The sequence below is a fragment of the Choloepus didactylus genome, chromosome 17 (assembly GCF_015220235.1).
Source record: "Choloepus didactylus isolate mChoDid1 chromosome 17, mChoDid1.pri, whole genome shotgun sequence".
In the NCBI taxonomy this organism is placed as follows: Eukaryota; Metazoa; Chordata; class Mammalia; order Pilosa; family Megalonychidae; genus Choloepus; species Choloepus didactylus.
Genome location: NC_051323.1, coordinates 16,138,413 through 16,151,181, shown reverse-complemented (window position 1 = coordinate 16,151,181; position 12,769 = coordinate 16,138,413). Strand labels below are relative to the sequence as shown.

At 43.5% G+C, this 12,769-nt stretch overlaps 2 protein-coding genes across 6 annotated transcripts in view; both read right to left on the bottom strand.

Moving 5' to 3' along the window:
- The window catches only part of LOC119512632 (GC-rich sequence DNA-binding factor 2-like), a 935,299-nt gene that overhangs the window by 702,513 nt on the left and 220,017 nt on the right, over positions 1-12,769 (bottom strand). The window lies entirely within an intron of this gene.
- Positions 9,399-12,769, bottom strand: part of EVA1A (eva-1 homolog A, regulator of programmed cell death) — a 51,717-nt gene continuing 48,346 nt past the window's right edge. For 4 of the 5 annotated variants that reach the window (XM_037807430.1, XM_037807429.1, XM_037807426.1 and 1 more), the window contains one exon: positions 9,399-10,745. In XM_037807430.1, the coding sequence (XP_037663358.1) occupies positions 10,369-10,745 (377 nt within the window). In that variant the 3' untranslated portion in view covers positions 9,399-10,368. The remainder of the gene's footprint in view (positions 10,746-12,769) is intronic. The other variant, XR_005212420.1, reaches the window with a different exon arrangement.

The window sequence follows — 12,769 nt, the reverse complement described above, 5'->3', positions numbered from 1 at the left end:
ACCTTGGGTGCCTTTACCAAGTACTTTCTAAAATCATTGTTCTGTAATCTGCTCCACAGTGAACTTCCTCTCACAACATTTCCTACTCAACTTGCCTACAAGAATTCACTATATTTTGTGAGACTCTCTGGCAAAGCCTATGCTTCTCCCCCAAGCCTAGAAGCATGCTTTCCTGTAAAGGAATTAGTTTCCTGTTGCTACTGTAAAAAAAAAAAAAAATTGCCACAAAGTTAGTGGCTTAAAACAATGCAAATTTATTATCTTATAGCTCTGGAGGCAGGAGTCTGAAATGGGTTTTATGGGCTAAAATCCAAGTGTTGTCAGGCCTGCCTTCTTTGGAGGTTCTGTGGGAGAATCTGTTCCTTGCGTTTTCCAGCTACCAGAGGCTGCCCACATTCCTTGGCTCATGTCTGCATCACGTTAACCTCTGCTTCTGTTGTCAGAGCTCCTTCTCTGACTCTGGTCCTCTTGTCTCTCTCTTATAAGGAGGCTCATCATTACATTGGCCCATGCAGATGATCCAGGATAATCTCCCCATTTCAAGATTCTTAACCTAATCACATCTGGAAAGCTCTTTTTGCCATGTAAGGTAACATATTTGCAGGTTCTGGGGATTAGGAGATGGACACCGTTAGGGGCCAATATAAAGCTTACCACACAGTTGGGGAAGGGAGAAGGTTTGCACTGGTCTGGTTTCCACTGATACCTCCAGGAATTGGCAAACTATTTCTGTAAAGGGCCAGATAGTAAGTATTTTAGGCCTGGTGGGCCAAGAGGCAAAACCAGGAATATTATGTAGGTACTTAAATAACCATTTATAATGCAACCATTTGAAATGTCCTCAAGTAGTTAGTGGTGGTGAATGCATTACTAGGACTAAGATAAATCAGACTAAAGAATAAAGGATGATATTAATAGTGTTTTAAAACTTCAACTTCTGTGTGAGATCAAAGGAAGAGATGTTCATTAGGTGCAAAATCTATATTTTTTGTAGCACACTATATAATTTAACTTGTGTGATCAGTTTATTCAAGCAATACAATTACATGGAATGTTGAATAGGGAGTGAAATCTGGTTGGTTTTTACTCATTAGTGTGAAGCCCCAATACATCCCAGAGTAACTTGAGCAGAGAATAAAAATGAATTTGCAAAGCGCTCTTGAGGGACTGGGAGAAAATATGGAAATATTAAATTTTCCCACCTGGGGAATTAATGATATTCTCACAAGCATTGGGGGCTACCAATTTAGAAGGCTGAGCCCTCGATCTTGGGATTTGCCCTTATGAAATTTGTTACTGCAAAGGAGAGGCTAAGTTATTAGTTGGTGTTCTCTAGGGAAATAGGATCAACAAGAGAGATCTATAAATGTAAGATTTTACAAAAGTGTCTCATGCAACTGTGGGTATTCGCAAGTCCAAATTCCATAGGGCAGGCAGCAAACTGGCAACTCCAATGAAGATGTTTGATGAACTCCTCAGGAAGTGAACTGGAAACTTTGACAAACTCCTCAGGAAATGGTTCGCTATGTAGCCAAAGAAGAAGTGAAGGTCCTCTATCTGTCTCATTTAAAATCTTCAACTGATTGGATTAAATCCAGCTGATTACATTCTCTCCTTGCGGAAGACATGCCCTTCGTCAAAGTAAGCAGTCACAGCTGCAGCCAATTGACTGATGATTTAATAAACCAGCCTCTGGTTTATTAACCAACCACAAATGTCCTTGCAGTAACAGTTAGGTCAGTGCTTGCTTGACCAGACACCTGGACACCATCACCTGGCCAGGTTGACACATGAACCTAACCATCACCCTAAGCCTACTTATAATTGTGCCTAAAAGTCACCCCCAGAGAACCTCTTTTGCTGTTCAAATGTAGCCTCTCTCTAAGCCCACTCGGCAGGTAAACTCAGTGCCCTCCCCTCTACGTGGGACATGACTTTCAGGGGTGTAAATCTCCCTGGCAAAGTGGGACATGACTCGCAGGGATGAGCTTGGCCCTGGCATCATGGAACTGAGAAAGACTTCTTGGATCAAAAGGGGGAAGAGAAATGAAACAAATTAAAGTTTCAGTGGCTGAGAGATTTCAAATAGAGTCAATAGGTCACTCTGGAGGTTATTCTTATGCATTATATAGACAACCCTTTTTAGTTTTTAGTGCATTGGAATAGCTAGAAGGAAATGCCTGAAACTGTTGAACTGCAACCCAGTAGCCTTTATTCTTGAAGACAATTCTATAACTATATAGCTTACACAATGTGACTGTGTGATTGTGAAAACTTTTTGGCTGCCACTCCCTTTATCCAGTGATTGGACAGATGAGTAGAAAAATGATGACAAAAAATAAATGAATAATAGGGAGGGATGGGGGGTATGGGATGTTTTGGGCATTCTTTTTTTATTTTAACTTTTTATTCTTATTCTTTTTTGTGTGTGATAATGAAAGTGTTCAACAATTGATTGTGGTGATGATGCACAACTATATAATGATTATACACTGTGGATGATTTTGTATGGTTTGTGAATATAACTAAACAAAATTGAATCATTTAAAAAAACGCAAACAACATTCAAATCAGGCAGGCCTGATTTGGTCCACAGGCTGTAGTTGCCCAACTTCTAATCCACAGGCCCTTCCTTATCTTGCCTTGAAAGTTGCTGATAGCTGGTCGCTCTTCTGTGCACATTGGAGATGAATCACCTGCTTGGAGAAGTATACAGAAGGTACGCACAGCCCTGTGTGTCCCGGATATACAAGTCTAACCCCACAAAGTTATCGTAACATTATAAAGAGAAAATATGGTTGTGTTCATGCATCTCTCTTTTCTTATCAAAAGTTCCTGATTCAGAATTGCATTCTTCCCATTTGAGAAATTCAGGAATATCCAGATACTGTTGTACTGAGGGGCAATGGTTTTTCCATTCCAAAGACATATGCCTGACTCGGTGTTATGACAGGGTTTGGGCACCAGATGCAGAGAAACTGTGCTGAAACCTTAAAATTTTCAGGATTACGAAGGGAAATCTTTAGGTAATTTCCTGGTCTTTTCTGACTCTGTGCAGCTGGTTGCATGATTCTGAATCTGAATGGACTCCCTAATTTGGGGCCTGGCCTTGGGCCCAGAGGACTCTTTCTTCTTAGAGCCTCAGAGGTTCCTATGTTCTTCAAATGGGATCTGGAGGCACAGGGGGTTTTTAATCTCACTGTGGTCACCAGTTGGCTCAGGTCTCTGCCTATTGCCGAAAGGAAGAAAATAGGAAGGGAGCAGATGGCTAAGAAAAGAGGTTTTCATGTGTCAGTTCCCTTTCTCAGTGACTAAATAATGGTTTTTCCAATAGAAAAGTGATTTTAAAATGTCTCTGAGGGTCGTCTCAGACAATGTGAGTAAGACCAAGATCTTGAAAACCTGAATAGTAAGGAATATATAACGTGACTAAAAATTTTGGAAGCACAAGAGGCGCACTCCTCTTGGTTATGCTTCAGAAGTTTCCCTTTATTTGTTCAACCCCGGAGAGACTGGAAAATAGGTCATCAACAAGGTTGAGAACAGCCATCGCAGTTCCGAGAAGAAACACCCATGCCTTAATGGCCTCTAAGAGTTTTGTAAGACACTCAATGCTGGATTGAACATGGAAAGCACAGGGAGGACACCACTATGTTGTCATATGTAAGTTAAGGTAGAAAATGGGAGAGATGCTAGAGTTGAACAGTGGTAGAGAAAAAAACAAAGTAAGGCAGATAAAACAGACCTCCAGATACTTAAGAAAATAATCTTTGTCACACCCCAAACTCTGGGACTCTGGAATAGCACACTACACTATCTCCGTTTCACATTCTCTCCACCTCCTTACTTTATTAATTCAAAACTACTTAAGGAGGAGCTACTGTGAGGCAGGTCCTCATGAAAACTGAGAATTCAGAGGTGAGGAAGATAAGGTCCAGCTCTCAGGGGCTCAGAGAATAGTGATGGGTGCAAAGAAATCACAGACAGTGTGAGTGTGCAAGGAACAGCAGGGAGACAACGGAAGAATTTGATTCTCTCTGGAGAAAACAAGGAAGATATTCTTACCCCAGGGTGAGAAAGCAATTAATATTTTTAGAACTTAAAACAAATCTTTGAATTTTCAAATTTACAGTTAGTAGTCAAGTGAGGGTCATAATGCAGATTTTCAAAAGACACCATTCAGGAAGACCTTGGAGGCTGACCCTTCCGGTGCTATTTTTTTTTTTTTTTTATGATAAAGTCAATACTTGGGACAAGGAAATAATGTACCTTGGTCCATAAAGCCTGATTTGGGCTAGCAGACAACTGACACATCTTGTCTGTGGACAAGGAGGATTTTTATGATGAGTCCATTTTTTCAATTTGTACAATCTCAGTATAGGCTGAGAAGAAGGAAAAAGGCATAAGAAACAAAGCTAATTTTGCTCTGCCCAAAGCTGATTAGAAGAACAAGTTTAGCTGCTTTTGTCAGAACTGTCACTCTGATAAGCATGACGCTGACGCTTTTGTGACAGCTGTGATAATAGGCTCGGAGTATTTACTGACCTATTTTGCCTCAATGAAGTAGAATACAAGGAATATAGACATGGAAACAAAATATTCGAATAAAAGGGGAGAAGCATCATGAGGATCATCCAAATAAATTCAAAAATATTTAGCATGAAGAGAGGAAAGGCAAGGAACAAGCTAACTTTTAACTTAATGTGAATTATTGTAAAGGGGGCTGGATGTACATCCTCAATGAATGTAAAATAACTCCATCTGAAGCATAAGAACTTAACTTTAGTAAAGCGAAATGGTTCCCAAAGTTAAAGGGTTGTTCTGATCTATAGAATTCCCTCTGGAAGTTTCCGGATCAATTTTATTCGTGAAGAATGAGCTAAGAGTCAGCCTATCTAATAGGGAATTGGGACCAGAGACTTAAAGAGCCCTTCAAGCCCTGGATTTGGCAATTTATTTCATCAACTTCAGCCTGCTAATACAAAGTACACTGTAGATGCTCCTGGCCAGTGGGTGGCCTTCTATGGGGTCAGTGGGAAATCCAGGCTTCCTCCGTGGTATGGCTCCACCATCTCCTATAGCCTCAGAATTTTTTTTTCTGGATCTTCTGTGTCCAGCCATCAGACAGGGAGAGAGAGCATAAGGGATCACATGGGAAGCTTTGGGGGGCCAGGTTTTGACATAGCAAATGTCAATCAGGCAGACCTGTTGCATTTCACCGGGCAGAACCTGGTTATGTGACCACATCTAACTACAAGGGAGAATGGGAAATACAATCAATGTGCCCAGGAGAGAGAGGATATGGGGTTGGGTGAGCACATCATAATCTTTACTACAGTTCAACAAACAGCTCTGCATGGGTACAGGTGACAAGTTCTGCACATACTGGGACCCAAGATGAACAAGTCAGACACCCAGCCTTTGAGGCACAGGTAGATGATTTCAAAACAATGTGGTAAGACCAATGATCACAGCAAACATGAGATACATGGAAACTTAGAGGATGATTCTTTGCCCAGCCCAGAGAAGTCTTGGGAGGCTTCCTCGTGTTGGAAACATTTGTGCTGAGTCTTTAGGATGAATTAATGAGCAGGAGGTATTTTAGAAGCCACAATCACAATAAAGAATGTGGAAGCAATATATAAGCAATTCAATATTACAAGCACATAAAGGTTGAGAATGCCATCTTGACCAAAAGTGAGAAAAGAAATGAAACAAAATAAAGTTTCAGAGGCTGAGAGATCTCAAATAGAGTTGAGAGGTCATTCTGGAGGTTATTCCTATGCATTATATAGATATTCCTTTTGAGTTTCTAGTGTATTAGACTAGCTAGAAGATAATACCTGAATCTGTTGAACTGTAATCCAGTAGACTTGATTCTTGATGGTGATTGTATAACTACATAGCTTTTATCATGTGACTGTGTGATAGTAAAAACCTGGTGACTGACACTTCCTTTAACCAGTGTATGGGTAGATGAGTAAAAAATAATGACAAAAATATATACAAATAATAGGGGGAATAAGGGGTATGGGATGATTTGGGTCTCTTTTTTATTTTTTTATCTTTTTCTTTATTTTGGAATAATAAAAATGTTTGAAAATTGTGGCGACGAATGCACAACTTTATGATACTGTGAGCCCTTGACTGTATACTTTGGATGGATTATATGGTGTGAGTATATCTCAATAAAATTGCATTTTAGAAAAAGAGAGTGTGTAAAGAAAGGGTCAAAGAGGGTCAGGAGATGAAGCTGCAGGGGATGCCATGGAGAGCCTGGCATGCTACATAGACGCAGTTGTACATTTCTGGTAAGAACGGGGTTAACGCTCGGTCATTTAAAAGAGAGTTTGATACATGCTTGGCTATGCATGTAAGGGAGATCACTGGTAGCTGTGTTCAGGATAGTTTTGAAGGAGGTAAGATTTAGAGAGTAGTGTGGAGGCTTTTGCAATCATTCAGGCAGGCGATGATAAGCATTTGAACTAGAGGAAGGATAGATGAAAGAAACAGACAAGACTGAAAACTGGGAAAATTTGCTAACTGGCTGTATGTGGGGGTCAAAAGAAAAGAAGAGCTTGGAATTGATCCCAGTGTTACGTGGGTAGCCCTGCCACTTGCCTTGTCATTAACTGACAGAAAATATAGGTAGAGCAGTAAGTCTGTGAGAAGGTGAATGCAGTTTGGGGAGTTTTCCAGTTATCTATTATATAGCAAACCACCTTGAAACTTGGTGGCATAAAACCAGCACCATTTTAGTATAGTATGTCCATGGATTCTGTGGGTCAGGATTTGACCAGGAATGGCTTATCTCTGGTCCACAATGTCTGGGTCTTTGGCTGTGAAGAGTTGAATGGAAGGGGGCTGCAATGGCATGGGGATTTCCTCACTCACATGTCTGGGGTCTCGATGGGGTTGGTTGGAGGACTGGGCTCAGCACTGTAGGATGTCTGGCAGCATCCCTGGCCTCTACCAACTGGACACCAGGAGCAACACCATCCCATCCAGTTATGACACAAAAAATATCTTCTTCACATCGCCAAATGTCTCCTGTGGGACAAAATCACCCCCACTTGAGGACTAAGGGACTACATGAGCCTGAAACTTAGCTGGGATTGGAGAGAGAGATGTCAAGTCATGAGTACATAGGTGATTGCTACAGCCATTAGGGTATATGAGATGTCTCAGGATGTGCGGAGTGAAAAGATCAGTGGGTCAAGGTTAGAATGCTAGAATGGACCAATATTAAAGAGGTGAGTATAAAAAAAGAGAATATTAGGAAAACTAAAATTACAAAAGAGAGAGAGAGAAAGAAATAGTAGGAAAACCAAGAAAGACAGAAAAAAGTGTTGCAGTGGCTATTGTAGGAACTGCCCAGTACCCTTCTCTCCACTGTCTTCTTAGCCAGTCGCAACCCCTTGACCATAGCGATGGTCTAGGGATGGATACGTAACACAAACGACACCAAGTAGTTCTTTCCCATTTATATTCCAAAGCTTGGAGCAAAGGGTTTCTTTCCCCTTCATCCTGGTATTGGGATGATGTAAATCCAGAAGCCCCTATGGCACGTCCCCTATCACATGCAAAGGCTCAGCTGAATGGTATAGATGGGCCATAAGTTGATAACGATCATCCGAGCATCTTAGCTCAGAGATGCTCTTAAGTGAAGTTGATGGAAGCTTCCTCACACCTGAGGGAGGATCTCCTGGTCTCCCAAGAAGCATTATATTTCCAAGAGTTTTTTCAGACTTTAATTGTCAGTTAGTTCTTCTCTGTAGAACCAAAGACGACCAGGGAAGCTGCACCAAAAGCATCCCTTCCTTGCAGTCTTGCTGCTGCATTCTGAGCTGGGTAAACTGTGAAACTGTGCCAAACACACACACACACACACACACACACACACACACACACACAACCTGTGAGCTCTGTGGGATCTTGATCAGTAGCATGCAATCCAACACACTATACTGTGGTCTAGTGTGTCGAAGTTTCATCTGCAGTAGAAGGAAATGAGACCAGCAGCAGAAAGAAGCAAAGGGGAGAGCTCAGAGACAAAGACCAACCTTTGGGGAGCATTTCAGCCCCTTGACCCAGTCATCCCTGAGGCCAATGCCAAGTCTGCCCTTCCTTGTTTTGTGAATCAATAAATGCTCTTAAGTTGGATATCTTTCTGTTGCAAACAAGATGTCCTAACACAGAAGCTGGAACCAGGAATGGAGAGACAGACCTGAAATGTGGAACTGGTTGAATCAGGGAAGATAACAGTGGAGGTTCCCCCATCCTTGGCCAAGAAGCTGGACTCCTTGCTATACAAAAGTGAAGCAGGTTGTTAACAGTTCCCTATGTATTTTGTGCCTCCGACTGTGCCTCCACTGCCCTAAAGAAAGGCACTTGAAGGACTTGGTAGAGAGGTGGCAGGATACTGGAGTGAGAAATGGGAAAACCAGATGCCCTAGCACACTCTCCACCACCCCACCGCTGTAGACCCCATCTAGCAGGGTCATCATCTCTCCACATAATCAGCCTTAGATGCATCCTGTGGATGAAGGCAAATGATTGTAGCACTTTTCCAAGAGGCAGAGATCAAGGTAAACGATGTTAATCTAAAGCCTAAGAGAATGGAACACTGCCCATACTTGTTGCTCGGGGACCAGAACTGCAAGGGTGGCACCCAGATTCAAAGACCCCAACTTAACAAGATTTTTAGCACTTCTTACTAGCCAATAAGGCCACTCAAAATGGAGTATCAGGCCAGCCCCCAAGGGTTTCAGGAAAACTGTACTGCCCCTTGGCAAGCAGAGATTTGGGATCGTTCTGTTCTTAAGACCATCGTCTAGGTCCCTATTATGGGGAGTAGGTTGCTAAAGCAGTAGAGACCCCACTAGAGGAAGTTGCCTGAACATCTCTGTGGGGGTGGTCATGAAGTCAACGGACAAGGGAAGTCTTCCCTGCATGAGGGCTCTAACTTACAGACAGGCCGAATAAGGAACTCACTCCACGGCCAACAAACAGATCTCACAGTTCCTGTTTCCTACTCCTGTTTATCAGTAGGGGGATATTGCTTCCTCCTCTATAACCCATTTCTAAGTGCAGGGCAGCCTTGCTCTCTTCTTTCCCCACTAACTTCATGTCTCCATCTGAGGGGGCCAGCAACCTATTTCCAAGCCTTAGGTAAGTCTTCTTTTGCTTTATCTCCTTAACAATAACACAACAGTACTGGAACTACAACAGGTAACAATCAGAAAATGAAAAGGCCAAAGGAACACAGGGTACAAAGGTACACCCTTTCTCCATTTGCACCCATGAAGTTCCTGGCAAAAGAGCGTACCCATCCTCTTCATCAGGGTTGTCATTTCAGGTAAGTGTAAAACCAACAGAGACAGACATAAAACAAAACAGAATTTGTGTAACATTTATTTTTTTTTAAAATCTCATTCTAATTTGGGCTTTATTCCTTACCTCCTCCCATTCCCATTCTTTTCTTGGACATCCAAACTTGTTTGTTTTAAAACAGTATGTTTAAAATCATGTTTCTCTGGAGTTACAGCAAAACTTTCTTCTCTCTAAAAGGGGGAAAAAAGAACCCCAAAGATTTTTTTCTTATGCAGCATTTTCAAATATACATATGAATATATACTTTATATAAAATAAAACCCTTCATCCTTTGAGGTTATTGACTTTTTATACTTCACTGACACATCTTCCATAATACAATAATTTGACTCATTTTCATAAATGAGGTGGGAAGTAGACGAAAAAGTAGGATTTTAATCCCTGAGGTGCCAGTTGGAATGGACAAGATTGCCCACTGCCACACAAGATTTAAAAATCAGCCTTAAATAATGAGCACAGGTCATGCCATCTGGATCAAAAGCACCTCCGTAGCATGGAACCATCTAGAATATTGCATTTGCTGGGTTCCATTCACCCTGCTATTCCTATCCCTCCTACTATACTAACCTTTCCTTTTGTAAAGGAATAACACACAGGAACGAAGTCTGTGGAAACATCTGAGATCCTCAGAAAGCAAGGGAAACCACAGTTCCATTTCTTTAATGGCCATTGACAGTTTTTCAACAGCATTCCAAGACTCAGAAAAGTTAGCGAACCAATGTTTTTCTATTATTCCGCAAGCTGAGCCAAAAAGGAGCAAAAATCAGCCTTTCTGGCTGGAAACCAGGCTTTCCTGCTTTTCTCCACTGCCATAGTGAAAAGCCAGGCATCCCTTCCTCCCCATCAGCTCGTCTCAGTTAGCAGAACCAGTTGCGCCCCTCGTGCCACCCTCCCTGCAGACCCTGTCTCTGCCGGTGGTGTCCAGGCGGCCGCCAGGAGCCCGGAGGCTGGGGGGCTGCGTTGCTCCCCACCCCTCTAGTAGTAGCGGTTCAGGCTCCTGGTCCCGGGAACCTCGGGCTGGTGGTTCATCCAGATCTCCCTGAGGATACGGTCCCGCTCCTCCAGCCGCTGGGCGCGCTCCAGCTCCTCGGCCGAGGTGAAGACGTTCTTGTTCAGAGTCCTCTCGAAGCGGCGGTGCCTCCGGACCGACGGGTCGGACGCGGTGTCGGAGCTGCCGTCCTCGCTGTCGCTGCTGCTGTCGCCGCTGCCCTCTCCGGCCTGCAGGAACTTCTTGCCAGGACGCTGCCGGCAGTCCGTGTGGCAAGAGATCCTCGTCACCAGGGCAGCCAGGGTGAGGACCAGCCCGACGCACACGCCAGAGACAAAGTACAGGGCGGCTCGCTCAGGATTTTCTGGAGGAGGGCGAGGAAGAAGAGAGCGTTGAGAGAGGACGACCCCATTTGCAGAGGCCAGCTGGCTCCAGCCCATGTCCCCTGCCTCCCCCCCAGCCCCCCAGCTTTGATGGGTACAAATACTGCCCCCCGTGCAGCAAGTTTCATAAAGCACTCAAAATGCAATTATTGGCAGATGGTGAATCCGGGTAAAAGGCACGTGGGGCTCTCTGACTACTCCTGCGACTTTAAGTGTGAAATTATTTCAGATTGGAAAGCTAAAAGAAAGAACAAATACAATTAGTTAGCACCTACAGTCAGCAGGCAACTGTGCTTAGGTGTCACTGTTTAAGGATGGATCTGGCTAAAGCCTCTTTTCACCTGAACCAGAAAAATGTTTGCTTTGGAATCTGCCCATGCAATCCTTTGGGGGTCAATTTAGGAATTGCCTACCACTGTGCAACACCCCCGCCCCCCCCAATACCACACCCTCTCCTGGTTTCATGCCCTGTGTAACCCCCTCCCATCAAGAGTGGGCTGGATCTGGTGACCTACTTCTAACAAATAGAACATGGCAAGGTGATGGGATGTCACCTCTGAGATTAGGTTACAGAAGACTGTGACTTCCGTCTTGTTCTCTCTCTGCCTCTTCTCATCTGAGCTGCCCCACAGAGAGGCCCACTTGGCAGGGAGCTGAGGGCAGCCTCTGGCCAACCACCAGTGAGGAAGAGAATTGTGCCAGCAGCCACATGAGTGAGTTTGGACGTGACTCGGTCCCCGGGTGAGCCTGGAAGTGACCACAGACCTGGCTGACACCTTGAGGGCAGCCTTGCGAGTGACCTTGAACCAGCTAAGCCAAACCCAGACTCTTGACCCACAGCAACTGGGAGGGAATAAATATGTGTGGTTTTAAGCCACTAAGTTTTAGAGTGATTTGTTACACAGAAAGATACAACTCATATCATTGCATGTTGAAAGCCAGTGTGGGCATTTGGTGATGATGACCTTATCAGATTAATTGGGAAAGGTGGGGGAAGGAGTTTGAGCTCTTCCTTGGTGACAGGAGACAATAAGCAAGCCCCTGATGAACAATATGCTTGGTGGGCCTGGCAATGACACCTGGAGAATAACACAGTGGAAGCCTTTGGGTGAACAGCCTTCCTTTTCTAGGTGTGCGTGAGAACACAGGGGCACAAGATTGAAACAAGATTGACATCAACTAATTCGTTTTCCATAATCTATATTCATTCATCAGAATTAAGATATATGATATTGCTTTGTGAGTTTTTAAAGAACATAAGGGGATTATATAGGAAACATATTTGCTTTTGAAATTTAACAATATCCCTCAGAGAGCTTTCCAGATCTGAGCCTTCAGCTCCACAGCATTCTTTTTGCCTGCTGCCTAGTGCTCTGAGGATAGACCTAACAGAGTTCATTTAACCATTTCCTTACTGATGGCATATAATTTGTTTCCAGTTTTTCACTCATGCAATCAATGCTTGAATCAGTGTACTCATATCCCTGTCCACATCTTTTTATGCACATGCAGACTTACATCTGCAAGTTAATTACCTAGAAATAGAACAGGCGGATCAACGGTACAGGCACACTGAATTGTATGTAGTCTACTGAATTGCATCCAATAAAACTGTCTGAAGGTGGCATGTTGAATCCATGAGCCTACGATCTCTGCTTCCTTCTGAAACTACCACTGAAATGACAGCGATGTGAATAAAATACAAACTGCAAGGACAAGGAAAAGAGCAGAAAAAAAAAAGTAGGAAACAAGAACAGTCAACAAAAGGGTGGAAGGGCAGGGAAGGGGTCTCAAACTCTATCCTGTCTGGTTTATATTCAGTAGACACTGAGGAGACAGAGGGGGCCCTTGCCTTGAGGACATGACACTCCAGCAAGGAGCCAGACCCACTGCACCCCTATAACAAAGGGAAATGCGACAAGAGAAGTGTGATGAGGGATCTGTGCAGAGACAAGTGGGGAACTTACGTACAGGTACGGGGGACTAAGAGACCTTTCTAGAAAAG